At 32.7% G+C, this 21,680-nt stretch overlaps 4 protein-coding genes across 10 annotated transcripts in view; 2 read left to right on the top strand and 2 right to left on the bottom strand.

Moving 5' to 3' along the window:
• Positions 1 to 183: 183 nt before the first annotated feature.
• LOC115237625 (SET domain-containing protein SmydA-8-like) lies at positions 184 to 4,438 on the bottom strand. 2 transcript variants are annotated; one of them, XM_029810796.1, is made up of 9 exons: positions 4,270 to 4,438; positions 4,098 to 4,168; positions 3,367 to 3,586; positions 2,809 to 3,056; positions 2,558 to 2,725; positions 2,005 to 2,231; positions 1,169 to 1,379; positions 822 to 967; positions 184 to 725 (listed from the first exon to the last, which is right to left on the bottom strand). In XM_029810796.1, the coding sequence occupies exons 1-9, from the start codon at positions 4,282 to 4,284 to the stop codon at positions 493 to 495; spliced, it is 1,539 nt and encodes a 512-aa protein (XP_029666656.1). In that variant the 5' UTR covers positions 4,285 to 4,438; the 3' UTR covers positions 184 to 492. The 2 variants fall into 2 exon arrangements, with proteins under 2 accessions (XP_029666656.1, XP_029666657.1); XM_029810797.1 differs by having other exon boundaries at positions 4,102 to 4,168.
• An 816-nt stretch (positions 4,439 to 5,254) lies between these two features.
• LOC115237596 (voltage-dependent anion-selective channel-like) lies at positions 5,255 to 9,849 on the top strand. The gene is made up of 6 exons (XM_029810751.1): positions 5,255 to 5,400; positions 6,219 to 6,541; positions 6,628 to 6,749; positions 7,450 to 7,558; positions 7,656 to 7,864; positions 8,285 to 9,849. The coding sequence occupies exons 2-6, from the start codon at positions 6,222 to 6,224 to the stop codon at positions 8,374 to 8,376; spliced, it is 852 nt and encodes a 283-aa protein (XP_029666611.1). The 5' UTR covers positions 5,255 to 5,400; positions 6,219 to 6,221; the 3' UTR covers positions 8,377 to 9,849.
• Positions 9,850 to 10,681: 832 nt separating this feature from the next.
• On the bottom strand, positions 10,682 to 16,764 carry LOC115237620 (COP9 signalosome complex subunit 4). The gene is made up of 7 exons (XM_029810791.1): positions 16,639 to 16,764; positions 12,891 to 13,019; positions 12,629 to 12,765; positions 12,439 to 12,553; positions 12,174 to 12,363; positions 11,725 to 12,102; positions 10,682 to 11,632 (listed from the first exon to the last, which is right to left on the bottom strand). The coding sequence occupies exons 1-7, from the start codon at positions 16,762 to 16,764 to the stop codon at positions 11,499 to 11,501; spliced, it is 1,209 nt and encodes a 402-aa protein (XP_029666651.1). The 3' UTR covers positions 10,682 to 11,498.
• The window catches only part of LOC115237601 (GTPase-activating protein skywalker), a 23,769-nt gene continuing 16,028 nt past the window's right edge, over positions 13,940 to 21,680 (top strand). Inside the window, exons 1-2 of one of the 6 annotated variants that reach the window (XM_029810757.1) lie at positions 13,940 to 14,596; positions 14,727 to 14,738. The gene's annotated coding sequence lies outside the window, so the exon portion shown is untranslated. The remainder of the gene's footprint in view (positions 14,597 to 14,726; positions 14,739 to 21,680) is intronic. The other 5 variants (XM_029810756.1, XM_029810755.1, XM_029810758.1 and 2 more) reach the window with 5 other exon arrangements.

Below are 21,680 nucleotides of genomic sequence, written 5' to 3'. Positions count from 1 at the left end.
CACTCCGCGCGTATTTGTTGGTGTATATTTTTGCTACAGATTTAGAAATATTCTCAAAATGTCGGACGTATATGTCATCATAATAAAAATAAATATGTATATTAATAATAAAATAATATACTTTAAAAAAATTAAAATATATATTTTTTATGATATCGAGGATAATATTTCTCATAGTTTGTCGGGTTTATGTCATATCCAATTTTTATTTTTACAATACATATTTTCTCATATATCATCTATGTAAATTCTTATTTTTTTCGATTAGACAAAAATATTTTTAGTGCAATTTTCTCTTCATAAATGCTCTACAAAATTCTGTTTATTAATTAACAAATAATAACAACATATCGCCCAGTTCAGTTAGCATCTTTTGATAATAAGACAAAAGCATCGAAATACATCGAGACGCTTAGTAATGTAAATCTCTGTACACAAATAAGAGAGAGAGAGAGAGAGAGAGAGAGAGAGAGATCTTTAAAATAAATTTATTTATAAGTTACTTATAGATTGTTCCAGCTGGACGAGAGACTCTCTTGCGACGATTCCTATTTGTCCCTCGGCTGTCTCCGGTGGCTCTAAGATTAATATTGTGGCTGCTTCTTTTAAGATAGTTGCGGCTTCTGTCATTTTAGACTTTAATCCGGCCTCATCAATGACACCGGCATTCCATTGACCTTTCGCTAGGAAGAGTAGAGGCGCGTGCAATTCGTATAACGTCATGCCTGTCGAAAATGCGATAAAATTATTCTCATATGTCTCTTATGTCTCACAATCGAAGAAAGAAAGTGAGAGAAGGTCTATATAAAAAGTCTGTATACCTCTTATACGTGAGTACCCAGGCTCCACAACGTCCGATACTTGAAGCAATAAACGGCACATGTCAACTTTGTGCTCTAGTACAACATCCGGCAAATCGTCTAGCAAATATTCTTCAACCCGACCATACATTTGGCTTAATGAGTGTCTAAAGGAAAGAGAAAGAGAACATAGAATTTTTCAACAATAGTGTTTTTTCTGAAAAAGAACAATACAAATATTATTCTTCCTATTATCCTTCTTATATACAGACAAAAATTATTATATGTATTATATATATAATATTTTATTATTATTAAAATTGATTCAACATTATTAATAGGGTTATATTTTTGCGATTTTATCATACCTTAATATCGTAAGAAAGGCATGACGGGGATGTAAAACTGATCGATATTTTTTTATAACGGTCTCTCTTTCGAGAATCGCATCGGCTCCGTCAGCCCCACTAATAGCTTCAGCGGCGTCCACTTCTGCTTGAATAATCCCGAGAATTTTTCGCACTGCTTGTCCGTTGGTGGAAAAGTCACAATGCGTACAGTTCCACGTACTTTTCGAGTCTGAAAGATATCGCCGTTTATAAAAGATATCCAAATGTAAAAGATATCGTATTGTATGTATTATATAATTGCTATTTTATATTCTTAATAAGAGTTTGAAACCGCTATTAATATAGAAAATGTTACATTTCGATCGAAAAAACCGATACAATCTCGATGAAATCAATTATTGACGCAACTATGCAAGAAAGAAAATTTTGTATCAATTTTTATATTTCGTTTATTCACGAATATATATATATATATATATTATATTATATCTTTTACTTTTAAATTATAATAATCAAACATAAATTGAGAAATCGAGTAATTAATTGCTCGATTTCTCAATTTATGTTTGATTATTATAATTTAAAAGTAAAAGATATAATATAATATATATATATATATATATATATATTGATCGTTGTACGTACAATTATGTATTTACATTGAAATTCACAAAATTTGATTAGCTTTCAATTAATTACTCGATTTCTCAATTTATGTTTGATTATTATAATTTAAAAGTAAAAGATATAATATAAGAAAGATAAAATATAAGAAAGAGCATTTTTAATATATGTATGTATATGTATGCATACATATATAAAACATACACATATATATGCATATATTGTGATACCTAGAGAATCCAACGATAAGATAATTCCGTTGTCACACTTGTTACATTTAAGAGAGGACATATGGGTGCTCAATTCCGTTGGATCAGAACATCGCGGGCACGCGCACGCAAAGTGTTTGCCCTCGAGTAGATGTTCCCTCCGCAGCATTGTTGGGAGTAACGAGTGCGTGTAACTCGCGTAAAGTTCACCGCCCGTAGGAATCTTAAGCGTGGTACGCAGTCGTATCCTGTAGACGCGCAAAAATCGCGTGTATTATAATTATCGCTTTCATATATAATACACGAGCGTATCCTCATCAGCATAATAAACCTCGTGAGATTTCCTGGGAATCGTGCGCGGTGCACGAATTAATTGAGGAAGGAGGATGCGTGAGCGTAATAAATAAACGAGAAGATCGTTACGTTGAGAGAGATAGCGTTCAAGTATATATCGCAAAATTAAAAACATTTTGTCATTTTAATTAATGCTACTTGCAATGTATCACACGACACACGACAAGAATTTTACGCGTTCTCATTTCTCGTAAATAATAATCATCACGAATTAAATTACCTATAATCGATCGGCGATATACTGTGAGACGTGTTTGAGACACACGAGTGATTCATCATAGCGACCGTTGGATAAAGACCTCGTGCGCTGAATCCCTTCGTCGTCCGAACTTCAAATGTGTTAATCTCCAAAATTCCGCATGCTGTTTGTATGCGTTCTTCCGAGAATCTGCCGAGAATAAATTTGCTTTGAGATTCCAAATAATAGTGTATGTCGACAAAATAATTGTGTATTAACATATATACATATACCTATCGAGCTTGAGTCGTTTCCTCATATAATCCACGATGTTGATGTGATCCGACTTCCACTGCGTTTTTTCACACCTTATCTTATTATGCGCCTCCATATCCTTCACTTCTTCGTTCCATCTCTCGACATTCTTCTCCGATTCCAACAATAGTCTTAAGGGCGTTATGCACTCTAATTGCGGAATACCATCGTTTCCATTCAACAGCGCGACGTCTACATTAAACTTCTCATTCGCCTGCACAAATACCTATCGAAGAAGATTGATTCTTAGATACGTAAAAACACAGTTTTGAGGAGAAACAAACAATCATTGCAAAGTATCTTAAAGTCCACGTTTAAAAAAAATGAATGTAATGATTACAACGGCATTATAAACCTCGCAGAACATATGCATTCTTAAATTTATATTTTAAAAGAATGGAAAAATATAGAAAGTATTATACATAACTTTGTAATATAATTTACTATTTTGTGCATTAAAAATACAGATTTTAGAGCTGATCGCAGAATTTATTATGCGATTTGGAAACAAGTTCTTTGAAAATTGTCGCACTCACTTGGCACTCGTAATCTTTATGTTGCGGAGAGTTCTCGCATTCTTGATTGCAAACAGGCCATCCGCACTTGGAACAGAGCGGTTTCTCATCCGGGCTAGGCGGCCAAGGTGTGTAGCAAGAAAGACACAAGGGATAAGTACATGCCTTCGGCCCAACGACGAAAGGTGCTTCCGTTACGATTTCTTCGCCAGCTTGCAATTCTCTATTCGCGACCATGTACCTGAAAAAGCAATTTGTATCCGAATAAACGCTAATTGGAATATACTTGATTAAAACAACTATGTATACTCCGATCGCCAAAACTAATCATCTCTTCCCACACATTGAAGCAATTTCACTGTGAATTCACTGTGTGTCTCGATTTATTTTACTTTATGGTTTATTGATATGAATGTTTAATTTATATATAGAATGGCTTTTAGTGCAGCATATATTGCGGATTTATTCCTTTCTTAAATTATTTTTGTGTTGATTTATACGTAATTTTATATCCTCTTACATTTTTACATATAGTAAACCTCAAGTTTGAACCATTTTTAAATTTTATTATTGCGTGAATCCCGTATACTATGATTTTAATTATAACTTTGTAATTAACTTTATATAAATGTTCAACTTATTAAGTGTGTTAATGCAACTTCATTAAAAAGTTACTTCTGTGGAATGTTACTTAATATATGTAGATTTCCGATTCTGTATTTTATTTTGAACAATTTATCAGCTCCACTCACCTACCAACTTGATCATTCTGAAGCACCTTGTATGCCTGCGACGTAGATCCTTTCGTGGATACATCACCCTCCTGAAACATTGCGGATACGAACGGTATAAGAAATTATATCGTTTCAAAGCGAATCGAGTTTTTTCGCGCGCGAATAAATAACAAAGTTATCGAGGACGTACCGATTTTTGCGACATGTTCGATTAAAAAGAAAGAGATCGAACACTCTACTCGAATGGTTTTTTTTTTATTCTAATAAACAATGACGATGCTAATCGAAAGCTTGTTCTTGGACTGAGCCAAAGCTCGCGTTTGCCGCGCACTTTATATCTTGAGCTTATTAAAAATATCGCGTACAAACCGCGCCAAAATGGCATAAGTTAAGTTATACCGGACGAGATTTGTGCCGACTTCGGGCACGGATACGTTGTGATCAGAACGTTCCTTATTGCAGTTGACCATGCTATTTTTGGAACTCTAAACGCGTATACGGTAGAGAATAGTGTGGAAGCTTTTGGAAAGATCCAAAAGCTTCCACTATTCTAAACTATCATAATTAATAATTAAATAAACTATTGTAATTATAATACAAATATAATATTGTGCATTTTTCCTTATTGTACTAATTAACTTTTTAATTGCGAGATAATTCTTTGATTACAAACATGTTATATCTTTTATATTCATCTTTACACTCGGGAAGATATTGTAATAATTTTAATTATACATGTGCAATTAAGATGCACATTAAAAATTTTTTGACATATATTTGAAATATATTAAAAGGATTGAAGAAAAAATTTGATATTAAATATCCCGCTATATATTTCTGTTTGCAACGAATTTTTTCCTTAACAATCGAGTCTTCAGAGAGTGGGAATTGGTCGAAATAAGTCTGCTATCGGTGTTCGAATCGTACAAATCATCCGAGTTTCAAACTCGAGCGTTTTTCTACTTCGAAATGTCCAAATCCAATTCGATCGTACAATTCGAATCTTTTTAATCCAAATATCGCGAAACGCCGTGCCGCTAAAGTTGCGCAGAAATAGTTCGAGCGTTATGGCTACGTTCCGATATTCACTGCCAGTACTGAAAATTTATAGTGCACGCGACGTAAACTATAGATTTTCAGTACTGGCAGTGATATCGCTGCCTATGTATTTCCCTTTGCGTTAGCGCGCATGCGCGCCAACGTCCCTGGGGTCGCGGTCGTGGTTCTCTTTCCGCTATCGCTTGCTCTCCGTCGTCTCTCACGTCTCTACGTCTCAAAGAGTTTGCACATTTTTCCGCCTCGTATCCGCTAACGTAAGACTGTAAGTATAACATCGTCGCCGATATTACTGTCGAGCCAAGCGTGTCGCGTTCTCGCGAATCATAAAATCCGTATTCAATTCGAGCAAATTGTTGGATACGAAAGAAGCGAGTTTTGTTCTTACGGTAAACCGGCAAGAGACCACGATTTCGCAATGTCGTCTGCCGTGACCGTTGGAACTCTCGATTCGTCGCGAGCGAAATTTTAATATTTCCGAAAAGCATTGTACATTGCGTTGAACGAAAAAAATTCGCTCCTTGATGTAAGGCGATTTATAGAGCAACTTTCAAGTCAGAATTTTAAACGATCGCGATATAAGTTGTCCAAGTTGTACCTTATGTAACACCTCACAAGACAGGTCAATATCAATCTGTTCATAAAATGTATATCGCGATAAAAAGGATTATATTCCGTAATGGTTATATCATTATGGATTTGTTTGCATTAGGCTTTTTGTAACAGTACACTTGTCATTTTTTAAATCACGCCTTTCTTTTTTTAATTTATAAATATACAGTTGTATATGTGTTTTACGTTTTTACATATACTCTGTGTTAATATTTTATTTTATTTATTCGGGTTAATGTACACGTGTATAATTATCGCATAGAATAGACAGAGTGCATTATTGGCATGTATCTTGAATTAAATTTAGCTGCTGTTTTATTATAGAGTATTGTTTGATGTGTGTGTATGTATGTGTGTGCTTCTTTGAGCTGCTCTGAGCTATATTTATATTTTTTTATTTATTTCTTTTTTATTTGATGGAACGATAATGGATCATTAAATAGAAATTTTTCTTGCTTTTTATTTTTGCAGAACATGTCTCCCCCAACGTATAACGATCTAGGAAAGAGCGCCCGTGATGTATTTAGTCAAGGCTTCCATTTTGGCCTCTTTAAACTGGATATAAAAACTAAGACTAATTCTGATGTAGAGTTCTGTTGTGGCGGTGTATCCAATCAGGATACAGGAAAGGTGTTTGGTAACTTAGAAACCAAGTATAAGCTCAAGGAATATGGGTTAACGTTCAGTGAGAAGTGGAATACCGACAATACCCTTGCAACTGATATCTCTGTTGCTAATAAATTACTCAATGGTCTCACTGTCGGTTACAGCTGTACCTTCTCCCCACAAACTGGGTGAGATATTTTATTATATAATATTAAAAAATTGATTGTTTTATAATTTTAAATGTCTAAAATTTTTCTGTTTTTCATTTTTATAGCTCCAAAACTGGAAAATTGAAGACAACCTACAAACATGAGAATGTATCCTTAAATTCTGATTTTGATCTTAGTCTGTCTGCTGGACCTCTAATTAACTCCTCAGCTGTCGTGGGTTATCAAGGTAAATTTAGATATTAGGTACATCTCTTGACATCATTGTCTAATTGATTTATGACACAAAAACGAGAAATTATGTAAATTTTTTCTTGCAAGATGCATTGAAATAAATTAAATTTTATCATAATTTGCATTTAATAATATAGATCAATAAAATATATCAAAGATTTTCTTCTTTTATGTTTGTATGGGTTAAATAATAGCTGTAAGTTTTGATTTATTATCATAAAGTTTATTTAAAAATGTTGAACATATGCAGATTGAATTATATGTGCATGCAAGACAATAAAAAACGGAATTTTATATTTTACTAATTCATACTAATGAATACTGAATGGTAATATATGAAGAAATTAATTTATTTCAATATATTTTGAAAGAAAAGAAATTGATATATCTCATTTCAGACATAATTCAATACTTAATACAATAAAGAAAATAAGGGTCTTAACAATATGTTAAAATTTAATAATATTAATTACTCATTATTTTCATTCCAAATTATTGAAAAAATACTTTTAATTTAGATTTTTAATTCTTCTATATATGTGTGCCATTCCTTTGTCCCAAATATATATTTTCCTGCTCTGACCATGTGGAATATCCTATAATGTACAAAAGTAAGCTTATGATATATAACAGATGTTATATAAGAATTTGTATTACATGGTGTTTATAGATCCACATATTACTATATTTTACAGGTTGGCTCGGTGGCTGTCAAATAGTATATGATTCACAAAGAAACAAACTTACAAGGAATAACTTTGCTCTTGGACTTATTGCTTCAGACTTTGCTCTTCATACTGCTGTGTAAATATAATTTGTAATAATAAGAAATGCAATATTACTAGACAATTCTTGAGTGATGTTTATGTAGAGAATGTTTAATACGCCATGATATTTTTAGGGATAATGGTCAAGAATTCACTAGCTCCATTTATCATAAGATAAAACCAGGTTTAGAGGGAGCAATTAATTTGGCATGGAATTCTTCTAATAATTTAACGCATTTTGGCATTGGAGCAAAGTATAACCTTGACAGTGATGCTAGCATTAGAGCCAAGGTGAATTCTCAACTTCAAATAGGTTTGGGGTATCAACAGAAATTGCGGGATGGTGAGTAATATTTTTTTAAGTTACTTGCACTAAGATGATAAAAAATAGTACAGTAATTAAATTTTTTTTTGTGAGTGCAAATTACTATATGTGAGAGTTTTTGTGTAATTTTATTTAATAAATCCAGAACGTGTGCAAATTATATAAATTAAAATATTTGCTATGCCATTATATAGAAGTTTAACGAGAGATAGTAAATATATATTTTTCATTCCTACTATTAGTAAAGTGGACTTATGCTCACTAAGTCACAATAAATAGAGAATAATCTTTTGCAGAATAAAAATTTAACAATGCCTTCCACCTTATCACACTTCCTTCTTTCTCTAATGTAACAATCTATAGCTATTAAATAAATATATTTATAAAAAAATATATATGTTAATACACATTGCTAAATAACTGAATATCTGTTTACAGGTGTAACTTTGACACTTTCTTCAAATATTGATGCAAAGAACTTTGGATCTGGTGGCCACAAATATGGTGTTTCATTAGACCTTCAGGCTTAAAATACGTATCATTACAAAGTAACTCTTATAAAAAAGCAAAAAAATTTATCCCATATAAATAAATATTTCATGATCGTGTCAAAATCGGCACATGACAGTACATGGTTCGAATAAAGTATTACTTGTAACGTATAGCTCGGTTGATTCTTGAGTAATTGTGGTAAAATATCGTCGTATAAATGCATTATTTCAGATTAGTTGAAGGAAACATTAGCCTATATTATACATAATTATGATCGTAAACTAGCAATATCTTTGAACAATATAAAGTCACAATTATGTAGATTAGACAAGTTTGTACTATTAATCTTATTTAGTCCCTACAATACTTTACACATGCAGCTTATTAGTTCCTAAAATCATTCTTTTTATAAAGACATAAAGGTCGAGAGTAATATACAGAGTGATCAATTTTTTAATCTATAAATGTTTGTATTTTGAAAACTGTTGAATTAAAAAACGTTCTTTTGGAAGATTGAAGGACATCTAGGAGAAAGTTTACTATATATAGATGGAAGTGCCAAGAAAAATTGAAGGTCAAATGCATTCTTTTGAATGGAATGACTAATTTTTTAGTTTTTCATAAATCTTTTACTTTTTTTGTAAAATTTCATAGAACATCGAATATTAATAAAAAATGTTATAAAAAATATTTTTTTAAAATTTATTATAAAAAATATTTTTTAAATTTGTTATAACAAATAATTTTTTTTTTTTTCAATTTTCAATGTTTTATCAAATTTTACTATAAAAAAATAGTAATTTAAAATTTTGATTTCTAAATTTCTTTGACGCTTCTATTTAGCAAATTTTATCCTACATTTTCCAAAACCTTCCTTAAAGTTTTTCAAAAGAACGTTTTTCAATTCAATTCACATAGTTTCCGAAATATAAACATTCACAGATTAAAATGGATTATTTTGTATATCACAGTTGTGTTAAAAGATAAATAATGCAATCGTACGAAAAATGGTAAAAAGATTATCTTAAATAAAAACAAAAAAGTTTAAATGGAAATATGTATATACATATATATACAACAATATATTTCTTTTGTATACACACATGTACAAGGTATATCAGGATTTTTCGGCTAGTAAATTTTACTAGTAAAGAAGAGAAAAATATATAAACTGAAGAGAAGAGACACCTATAAAATGGTATACACAAAAGTTTTAATAAAAATATGAAATAAAAGAAATGATAATGGACTTATATATAAAATTAAAAGAATATAAAGTCAATACACGATATTTATCTAATCTGTGTGTGTTTACGCGAAATTATAAATATAATTTTAATAATCATTAATTATATTATTGTTCCATTGTGTAAAATGTTGGCTGTTTATGTCAGTATAAGATAATAAGAAATTGAATTTATTACCGTACAAATTCTGTGTCGCAGCTTTCATTACGGTCGGTATTTTGAAATTGAACAGTAATAATAATTCAGCAATAGAAGTTATGTAGATCAGCTAATTTTTATTTTGAATGATAGATGCGATTTATATAAATAGATTAAATAAATATCCTCGATATTTTTCTATTCTTTCCATCATAATAAAAGCCATTCAGTTTATTTCTTTAAAATCGCATATTTTAATTGTAACTTCTTATAATGAAACAAGTGTTATATATAACGTTACTTTTTAATAAAACAATTATAGATTTTAGATAATATTTTTTCTTATTTTTACTTGTAGAACATACTGGCATGGTTTGAAAAATCCGATAATAAACTCTGTACATAAGTATAAAAATATATATAAAATTTTTGTTAATTAGTTTTGTAATAAATTTGCTTAAAATATTATATCGAGAATGTTACTATTGTTTCATACTATTATATATTGAATCAATAATATATAATATTGTTTATGCACAAATACACTAAATTTTGAAGAGTGCAATAAAAAATATCTTTATATAATAACACTTATATTGTTTCAATCAAGTATCAATTTATATCAATTTGCTTGATTGAATTAAATGTATTAAATTTAATTAATTATTTATTACTGCAGATTATGAATTTTATCTTTTGCTGGATAGGACCAGATTAAAATGTATGACATACATATGATATGCATATTTGTATGCGATCAAATAGTCTCAACACAATGTGATTGATAGTAAATGTGTATGCATTTTTTTTTTTATCTTGGTACTATTACTTATATAAAAATATATGATGCCTTCTAATTCGTATAAATAATAATGCAAGTATATATATATATATATACATGTACAATTTTAATTAATTGAAAATATTTATCATTCTATTCCAAGAAAGAATGTTTCGATTGTCCGTTTTTTTTTTTTGTATAAAGAAGAATACTGCCAGTTTGGTTAAATTACGATATTTGCTTTGGATAGTACCAAACCATATTTCTGTTTATAAGATTGTTCAATGTTCAATCACACATGTAACAAACAATAGTCGTATTTTCAAGACACAATAATTACATAGCTATATGTAATTCCACTGCTTTATTTTATATAGGGAATAATAATCGTGAATTTAAAATATGTGTGTAGCTTTTATTCTCCTCAACAATTATTCATTACTGATTATTTGTGTGTTTAGTAAAGAACATTATACAAAATGTAAATGTGATTTATTTACAAGAATTTACATTATTTTTTATCATACAATGATTTTATCTGAATTGACTGCAAATGAATGATTTTTTAAACGTTTTCTTTGAGTGAACTTAAATTTATTTGCGTTGTGTATATGATTAATTTTATATCGATCTTTTATTAGTTCCATTTAATAAGCGATATGTAATACTGGAACCTTTCCCTATCATAAAGCTTTAAGGATACAGTATGCATTTAAGGTATCTTAAACATATAATCTGCCTATTAATTTTTTGAAAAACAATGCGGATATATTTCTGAAAAATTCGACGAGAGATGTTACATTATAGAAAATAAATACAATGAACGTCGTGCATATCGGACAATATTTGCGTTTTAAGAATGAACTATAAATATAAACGATTACTATTTTGGCTCTCTGATTCTGTTATAATATACAATTATTATTATAAATCAAATTTTAAATCAAATTCCAGTATTCATGACGACATTCCTCCATATTAAACAAAATCTATATTAATGCACCATCTGATCTTCCATTGCTTTTGCGATCCATTCTGGTTCGGTTTGAGCTATCTTTTCGATTATTTGATTCACTTGGTAACATAATGATTGTATTTGCTTGTCCCACGTCGGTAAGGTTTCGCGTGCTGCACAGAAAAACACGAGAAATAAAAACGGAACTCTTAATCACGCGGAAAATATGTAATATCTATGTGATAAGATTCAACAAATAACTCACTTTCGAAATGTACTATAGAATCTATTTGATCGATATAACCATTCATTCTGCTCTCGGTAATCATTTGGCTAGCGATCTTTTCCGCTTTAGTAGGTGGAATATCCAACAATGCGCCCAATTCTTCGAACGAAATGTTGTTGTACAGTTTACTAGCGGACAATAAGTTATGTTCGATGACGGCACGATCGAGTATAGTGGAGCCTAATCCGTCGATGGTACATGCTTTCTGGTGAGGTTGCAATAACGCTTCGAATTCTTGCAGTTCCGAACGCCGAATAATACGATCTAAATACATTTTCTCAAGGATCGAATAAGCCGGAAGCTGCTGACAACGTTCGTCTTTGAATAAGGTTGCCAACATTCGACTTCTCTGTTGTCCTGTAATAAGAACGATGTAAACGAGACTTTGAGAAAAATAAAATATATTTGATGCTTAATTAATCGCTGACCTGCGGAAGCTAATACTGTGCAAATCAATGCGTTTCTAAGAGCAGTCATGCGTTCGTCTTCATGAATAATGGATCTATATGATAACTCATTGTATCTCTGAGCTGCTTCTATAAACTTCCTTCTATAATCTAGTACTCTTGCATAGCAGACTTTATAATAGATTTGTAATTGTTCATTTTTAGACTCGGCCTAAGGATAAACAATACAGAGAGAATGAAGTAATTGTCATATTTGTAAGTAAATTGATAAGAACAAAGAAATTACCTGCAAAAGTGACGCCCGATTGATAAACGCTTCAGCTTGTACTGGATCATCATCTTCTAAATATAATCTAGCAATTTTAAGATAAGTCTCGAGTTTGTAATCAATAGTATATTGCCTGAAATGATTAATTTCGTCAGTATAATGTATATATGTATAAATAGTCACAAATCATAATTGCTAAATATGTTACTTTTGTCCTGTTTCCAATGGTATGCCGACTAAAACATTTGCGGCTTCTCGCCAATTCTGATTACGTTCATAAATATCAGCTAAATGTTGCCTTATACTAGCTACTTGTTCTTCAAAAGAAATTACACGTGGCTGAACCTATATATATGTATAATTTCAATTAAGAGAGAAAAATAGTTTTTTATATATTTAAATAATTTATAAAAAAAATTAAATCGTTTATAATTCTCACACATTTTATTATTAATAGAATAATAATTTACCTTATCTAGAGTGTAATGCGAAACAGCCTTTGATATTTCATCGGGTAAAAATAATAAACGGCTGCTGACATCAGTCAAAACTTGCCTCGAAATCACCAAGCTCACATTTTCGTTTACAACTGGAATAAAAGTTTATTTAAATATATTGTTTCTCTAATCTTGGAGTATATACATCGACGACACATAACATGTGAAATATCTACAATGTAATGTCAAACTATAATTTGTATCTTCATTGTACTTATATATGTTAAAAAGATGGTTACATCGTATAATACAAAAATATTAATATAAAAAATATTTTGCAATCCTACTAATATTCGCATTCTGTCGGTATCCGGCATCCTCTTAATGCCCAACCAGCCATAAAAGAAAGAAGAAGAAGAAGTACCTCCTTGATGAGTCTTACATCTATAAATATTTGACAGAGAGATATGATAAATTAAACGCACGCGATAAATAAGAAAAATGGAGATTATACAATATTAAATTAATTAATAAAAATATAGTTTAAAATCTTTTTTTAGTTTAAATATTCGTTTCTTGACTTGTTGGTTGGAAAATCCAAAACTATATTTATATTGATTAATCTAATGTTATTTAAACCTATTATTAATTTGTTAACACTTTAACTTATATCAAAATGTACATTTATATCAGAGAGAAACCTGAGAGGGGCCACGTCGCCGTTTATGTTATATAAATATATTGATAACGTTGACATCAATTTTAACAATGATATCAATTTTAACAACCGAAAAATGGATCCAGTTAGCGCCACTGTACCGGCTAGAGAAAGCGTTACAGGAAAAACGGCGGCGTGGCCCCTCTCAGGTTTCTCTCTGTTTATATCAAATGATTAAAAATATCAGGTTGTTGAACACGCGTCTGATAATTATGTCGACTATACGTTGATACTTTATGGATAATATTTAGTTATTTCTCAGTAAATAAGATTTATTTATTTATATTTTCGTGTATACATACATCCCCCCCAATATATAAAAAAGAAATTGTTATTCATCGATAACCGACTACGAATACCGCTCTGTGTTTATCTATTCTATGGATTTGACGTAAGATAGTTCGCGCGCGCGCCGCGTGGCGCGCTCGTCACCATCGGTAGCGCAGTCACTCTCGTACGCACGTAGTGCATGGATGTACCGCGATCGTACATCGTACGTGATTGTACGTGAGATCGAGCTGTGCGTCCACTGCGTCGTCCGGTCATTGTGATTCTTGCGGCAGAGCGATATACAGCGCGAGAGACACTGATCGAATTCTCAGAGCAGAAGAGATCTTGGACGAGTGTACACTCGCGCGCGCCGAGATATTATCTCTCGAAGATCGGAGTGTGTAGTGCGGGATATCGAGCGCGCTCGAGCCGTGATATGTCGTGCTCGACACAGCAGTGGGGTCGCACGTACATACAAACATATATACATGCATAGGTGGTGAAGTATAGCCGCGCGTGGACGAACATCGGACGGCATCGGAGCGACGTTGACAGTCCATCGCTGTACGGGCAGGTGCACCTGGGTGCACCGTCATCCGTTGCCGCGCCGGCAGCCCCGTCTGTCGTCCCTCGTATCCATCGTGCTTGCATGCCACGCTCGGACGCGAGAATTGGAGCTCCCTGCTGGCGTTTCGCGGGGCTTATCGAGGTAGGCCGCTTCGCCGATACCGTGCACGTTCTTAGACTGGCGGTAAGTTATCCTCAGCGCGCCCCCGATTATATATCGCGCGCTTAAAGCTTATCGTGATTAAACGAATTATCATAACTCTGTCTATATACATTCTGTACGTTGCATTTTTTAACCTACTTATTTCCCGTAGATTCGAAGTGCGGTGCGTATATCCAAGGTTCGGTAAAAGAAAGAAAGAAAGACGAGAGGGGCAAAGTGTGAAAAGAGAGTGCGACTGAAAGACACACGAGAGATTTTACATTATAGTCGATACTACGATCTAGAGAGAGAAAGAGAGAAACGAAGAATCTCACGATCAGTTAAACATTCGCCGAAGTTAATCGATCTGTTTGTCTCTTTATTTGCAGTTTTCGTACTCGGCACTTTTGACGCGAGTTTGAATCGCTCCGAAAGCGATTATAGTGACGTAATAGTTTTGTTAAATGCATTACTAGTCGTGAACGTAATACATAATTTGGTTTAAGCGCTCCCGAAATTCAGATCCGCTTCAGTCGAAGACATTTTATTATATTGACACAGGAGATATAAATATTATTTTTATCTACACTTTTTATATTTGTGACATTTGCTAAAAAAAGTGCTTGTTAAAAATGTGCTCATTTCATTTTTATACTAGTTTTTATTTTGTGCATTTGAATTACATTATCTTATACTTTCTGTAATGAAATAAGCGTCGTTTGCTGTTTTCAGTCACACTTTCTGCTCTCGTAACTTTTTCTTTTTTTACATAAAAATACCAGTATCCATTTTGTTTCAACTAATATATGCTTAAGTACGTTTCTTCTTTCTGCATATCCTTCTATTTTTTATATTTAAACGACTATAGGACGTCTTATTGTTAATATAAGTGTGGTCATCCCTTTTTTCTTAAAAATTAAAGAAAATAGACTATAAAATAAATATAATTTTAATTTTTTAAACTGGATCTTATCATAAGTAACATCCATATAAAAATCATATTCGCGTGCTTGTAGCATTAAAGATTTAACTCGCCGAAAAATTATAATAGTTTTAATTTTCTTTCCTCATTTTTCTAACATTTGCAAAGAATTCTTGGCGAAAAACTGGATCCCATTAGATTCTCCGAATCTGTGTCGACTATGTTGCATTCTTTGCATTCCAATTAAAATCAGCATACATATTCACGCATGGTTGTTTATTTTAGAACATGTGTTTTGCACTTTCTGCATTCAAAATGCAATTAGTAATAGACTTCTAACAGCTGTTTCTGTGGTCAGGAACAGCTGTTTTTCTGTAAACATGAGTTCTTTTTGCGGTATTCTCCCACTATATCTTTATCACGTGATCACGTGAAGTTACGGACACGCATGATGTCTTTAATCTTTCACGCGGTTCTCATTCTGAGGTGGGAAATGAATAGAGAATGCAGAATAATGGGATATCTCGGACAATATCAAAATAACAAATTTTTACTACGCACTCCAAAATGCAATGTTCAAAGGGCATTTGCAAATACGTTTTCTAAACCGAGACCTTTCTGTTTTTTCTTTCTTCTCCCAGTTCTCGTCTTCGAAATCTTTTAAATTCTTTTCTTTTCTCTTAAAGAAAGAGAAAAAAACCAGAGAATAGAATAAAACATGTGGAATAACATCTGTTATATATATTTTTATAGGTGACTAGTAATTCTCCCGAAATATTATATAACGAAATAGAAAATAATGTAAATATTACAAAAAAGTACAAAAAAGCTTAAAGGATTGCAAAATTTTAGTTATATATATGTAATCGGGTTGTAACATCTTCCGATGTTGTCCTAGCTTCCTGCCTAATTTTCATTTCGTTTTATTTATCTAATCCTCCTCCCTTAAGTTTCTCTCATAATTTCCTTATTCCTTCCGTCCACATCTTTCTTGGTCTTTCTTTCTTTTTTATTTCTTTTAGTGTCCACTTCATGATTTGTTTTGAAAATCTGTCATCTTTCATTCTCTTTACGTGAACGTATCAAATCATATCTGTCTTCTCTCGATATCCTCTTTTATGGTTTTTTCTATATCCATTTTCCTTTTCATTTCCTTTCTTACTCTTTCTAAGCGCGATATTCCTGCAACTCTTTTCATAGCATCCATTTCCATAGCTTCCAGTTTCCTTTTCAGGTTTTTGGTCATTCTCCATGTTTCTGACCCATACAGCAGGCTACTTTTTATCATGGTCTCATATATTTATAGTTTTTATATTTTCTCAATCTCCTTACTCCATAAGATTCCATTCAGACATCCAAAATTTAGTTATTCGATTAGTTATTCAAGACTATACATACACACACACACACATACATATCTTTCATATCGATTAATCTTTTAGGTCAAGTTATTCGCAACTAGAAATGACGTTAGAGGGTGGAGAGAAAGAGAAAGCGTATGAGGAAAGGGGAGAAAGGGGATGTTCGGGCACCCTGTGCGAACTCGATCGTGCTTTTAGATGATCTGCGCAGCTCCGCCCTGTGCGATTTTCTCATAGTCGTGTGTTTCGGTGCGGGGGAAGCGTTCTCCATTTAATCCGAGAACCAACACTGACGCCGGGACGATTGTCAATTAACACCGGCGCAGTTTCACACGCGTATCCAGGAGATTGCACTATCCATGTCGAAAATGATTGAGATTTTTTTTTTTAACGACTCTCTCGAAACACACCCATTATTTAATAAGAGAATTTGTTTCGTAGAGACTCCCGTTTTGTCGCTGAGGAAGTATCTTGATACGTGAAAAAAATTGCGTTCGATCTTGATTGATGGGGTAGCGTAGATCTTTTTTCAATGTTTTTTCGAAGGATTAAAAGAGATTCGATGCGAAAATGTTATTTTGCGAAAACATTTAGTTATACGGTGACACCCTGCTCAACGGTAGTCGAGCCAGTGTCGTTAAATCACGATGATTATGGCATTGGTCTTTATTGCTCGGAAGTAGGCAGTTTTCATTTCAGGGACTTTCGTTTATATATATATAGGTACAATGAGATAGAGAGGAACGATACTAGGGCTGCTGATTTAGCATTGACGAGTCGTTTTACACTCTTGATGTTTGATAATAGCCATTTAACACTTTCAGATACAGACTGCAAGAGAAATTACGCGTCGCCATTTTCCCAGATAAACTCTTCGCTTCTCATTCGAGATGGAGATATCAAAAAAATATTCCGCGAAAAATTCATCTTGATCTTGAAATTCAAAATTAATTTTTTTTTATTTATCATGTTTTATTCGCCAAGTAGATTTATTGTAGATAAAGATTTATATTGTGGATAAAGGGAAGTAACATACTGACTATGTATGTCATGTATTGAGTGTGACACATATGATCTATTTAAATAAATTTAAACTTTTTTTTTTGATAGAAAAAAATTGGTGTAAAAGGGGGAAGTGAAATATTGAAGTTTAACAGCATTTTAACACACGATAGTAAACACATCATAATTTTTAAAATATAATAGAATCGAAAATATCTTGATTTTGTCGATGAGGCAATGAATTCATAAATGTATCAATTAATATATTATAATTTATTATCAGGTACGTTAAAAAATAAAATTAAATAAATGACACTTATTGCCTCCAACAAGACAAACGATCTTAAATATACCGCTAGAAAAACAAGAAGATGGTTGTTATATAATGTTGTTAATAGGCTTATTATACGACCACAGTCGCTACACATTAATCCAGTTGAGGATCTCTTTGGCTTGAGTTGGATTTCGTTTCGTATTTGTCCGGATATACTTCAAATATATCTCGAGCAACGTTATGTTCTATTATAGGTAAAAAATAACCTTGAACGTTCTGTTGTGCGCGCTGTTTCTTCGATAATCTTATAAAGAAATGGATATTTTATTGCTACTCGGATTGAAGCCTGGTTACTCGCAATGGATTAACCGGCCCACGCGATCTCGTAAGCGATTTCGTGTACAAAATCGCATGTATTAATGGTAAATATACAAGGACACTTTGGCGACTCGCTGATTCTTTTCATTCTTTGCACGCATAAAGCAATTGAACCATGCAAATTAACTATATGTAAACGAAAGAAATACGTTCCTCAAGTATTGCAGAGAAATACCAGTGCAAGTGCATATTAATTTATTTAGACTTGTATTAAATTATATGCAATCGAGAAAAGAGTCTTCGATTCTACATGAAAAAATAAGTTGAGAATGTTCTTTAGTTATTCTAGTACACGAAAGAGAGAGAGAGAGAGAGGAAGGAGAGGTTGAATTCTTCGCATTTTTTAAATTCTTCAGAGAATGACTCTTATTATATTTCGCGCAAATTTCATATATAACATCTTTTATTTAACTTCTTCAAGAATCTCGGGTACTGAAAAGATTAATAATATCTTTTGTGGAGTTCACAGGCGCAATGTGACCCTCGAAGAATTAAGTGTGAATTGCGTGTGGCACTTCGTTAGCAGAGCCCAGGCTCCGCTTACGTTGACGCATGTTGATGAATTATTCAGCGTGCACAAATCCACGGAGAAGAATGGTAATCCTCGCGAAATTGTCGGGTATCAAGGTCAAACGCCGAGACACGCGCGGTTTGGCACTTGTAAAATTTCTCGGCAGCCGAATCCCGACCGCTTGCATTTCGCACGCTGAAATTACGCGGCATTGCGTAATCATGCGCGAGAATCGTCGACGGTAGCACGTTACTGCTCGTTATTTATCACTTGGTTCACTCGATGCTCTTTCACGATGCACAGTGGTACATAGGAGAAACTGCGATACCTATAAGGACGCTCTTTTTATTCAGATTTTTCCAAAATTTCTTCTTTTTAACCATTCCTCGTTTACATTTCAAATATTGCTCATTAATTTTACTATACATGACTCCTTTTTTTTTCTGCATATTTAGCATGAGTCTAAAAAAGATTGACGCAAGAGAATTTTGCGAAATAATTTTAAGCTGCTTTTTACAAATTTTTTATTCTGATAATCCGTCAATGTGAGTATATACATTATACAATACTAATATACGAGAAAAAGTTCAATTTTAGGAATCTAAGTATTGCAGAGAAATACCAGTGCAAGTGCATATTAATTTATTTAGACTTGTATTAAATTATATGCAATCGAGAAAAGAGTCTTCGATTCTACATGAAAAAATAAGTTGAGAATGTTCTTTAGTTATTCTAGTACACGAAAGAGAGAGAGAGAGAGAGGAAGGAGAGGTTGAATTCTTCGCATTTTTTAAATTCTTCAGAGAATGACTCTTATTATATTTCGCGCAAATTTCATATATAACATCTTTTATTTAACTTCTTCAAGAATCTCGGGTACTGAAAAGATTAATAATATCTTTTGTGGAGTTCACAGGCGCAATGTGACCCTCGAAGAATTAAGTGTGAATTGCGTGTGGCACTTCGTTAGCAGAGCCCAGGCTCCGCTTACGTTGACGCATGTTGATGAATTATTCAGCGTGCACAAATCCACGGAGAAGAATGGTAATCCTCGCGAAATTGTCGGGTATCAAGGTCAAACGCCGAGACACGCGCGGTTTGGCACTTGTAAAATTTCTCGGCAGCCGAATCCCGACCGCTTGCATTTCGCACGCTGAAATTACGCGGCATTGCGTAATCATGCGCGAGAATCGTCGACGGTAGCACGTTACTGCTCGTTATTTATCACTTGGTTCACTCGATGCTCTTTCACGATGCACAGTGGTACATAGGAGAAACTGCGATACCTATAAGGACGCTCTTTTTATTCAGATTTTTCCAAAATTTCTTCTTTTTAACCATTCCTCGTTTACATTTCAAATATTGCTCATTAATTTTACTATACATGACTCCTTTTTTTTTCTGCATATTTAGCATGAGTCTAAAAAAGATTGACGCAAGAGAATTTTGCGAAATAATTTTAAGCTGCTTTTTACAAATTTTTTATTCTGATAATCCGTCAATGTGAGTATATACATTATACAATACTAATATACGAGAAAAAGTTCAATTTTAGGAATCTTTTTTTTTTTTTTCGATACCTATCCATTTATCCCCTGAAGTGCAGTTTACATAGAGGGGTCTCGATATTGTCCACTTTACTTTTAATCAGCTCCCCTTTTATTTTTTATGCTCTCCCACTACTTCATATTTTCATTCTACTATCATAGTCACGTGGGAAATGCGAAATAGTGGGAGAACAACGGAGAGCAGCGTAAGAGGAAGTGGTTAAGAGTAAAGTGGATGACATTAGTGTGTTCTCGGCACACATTCTTTTCACATTTAGAACACACTGTGGCACTTTCTGTCTCTTGTTAAGGGCCACTTGTAGTATCTGTGTATCCTGTGTGTGTTTGATTTGCTCTCACAATGTTTCTTTTTCATATCTTCAATCATATTTTTCTGAAGCTTTAAATTCAAAAACCAAGCACCATTTATACACAAGCGTTGCACTGTAAGAAATGGCGATATTTCATTCATAAAGCTTTTCTTAGGCACTACAGCGGCAACGAATTTGAGACGCAAATCAGTGATGTTCTCGTTTTTCCAAGAAATTTTATGGTTTCATGTATTTTTCTTCACAAAGCTTAGACCGATGTAATCACCATGGAAAGAAACGCAAATTTAATGCATACCGTTTCGCGCTTTGCATATTTAACAATGCAATGCATGCGCGTTTACTTTCGCCTCCGCCTTTGATGCGATGTATTTATACTATCAAGTGGTTCGAGCGTTCTGAACTTGCAATAATATTTATCTATGGCAGAGCAACTGCCTCGCAAAAGTCTCCATGTATTCTATATATACAAGGTGTCCTAAAAATTCTACTTTTTCTCTCTCAATTACAGATTCTTTAATGGCATCAGCATTCATTTCTTTTTCTTAAAAAGAATTCAACGCGATTATTTTATCATCTTCGATATCCTTCATATTTCGGCTATTTAAATAAAGTAATAGAAGTGAGGATGAAAAAGAAAAGAAAAGATTCTTGATATAAAATCACAATAGTAAAAGAAGGATCGGTCGCAAAAGCTAAACTGCAATTGCATTAAACTATCTTCTAATCTGAAATATTATCTCAGAAAAAAATATATAGATTAAATAACACACACACACACACACACACACACATATATATA

Source organism: Formica exsecta, unplaced genomic scaffold, assembly GCF_003651465.1.
Source record: "Formica exsecta isolate Colony F162 unplaced genomic scaffold, ASM365146v1 scaffold30, whole genome shotgun sequence".
Classification (NCBI taxonomy): Eukaryota; Metazoa; Arthropoda; class Insecta; order Hymenoptera; family Formicidae; genus Formica; species Formica exsecta.
Note: the sequence above shows the minus strand (reverse complement) of the source record. Positions and strands in the feature narration are given on the sequence as shown.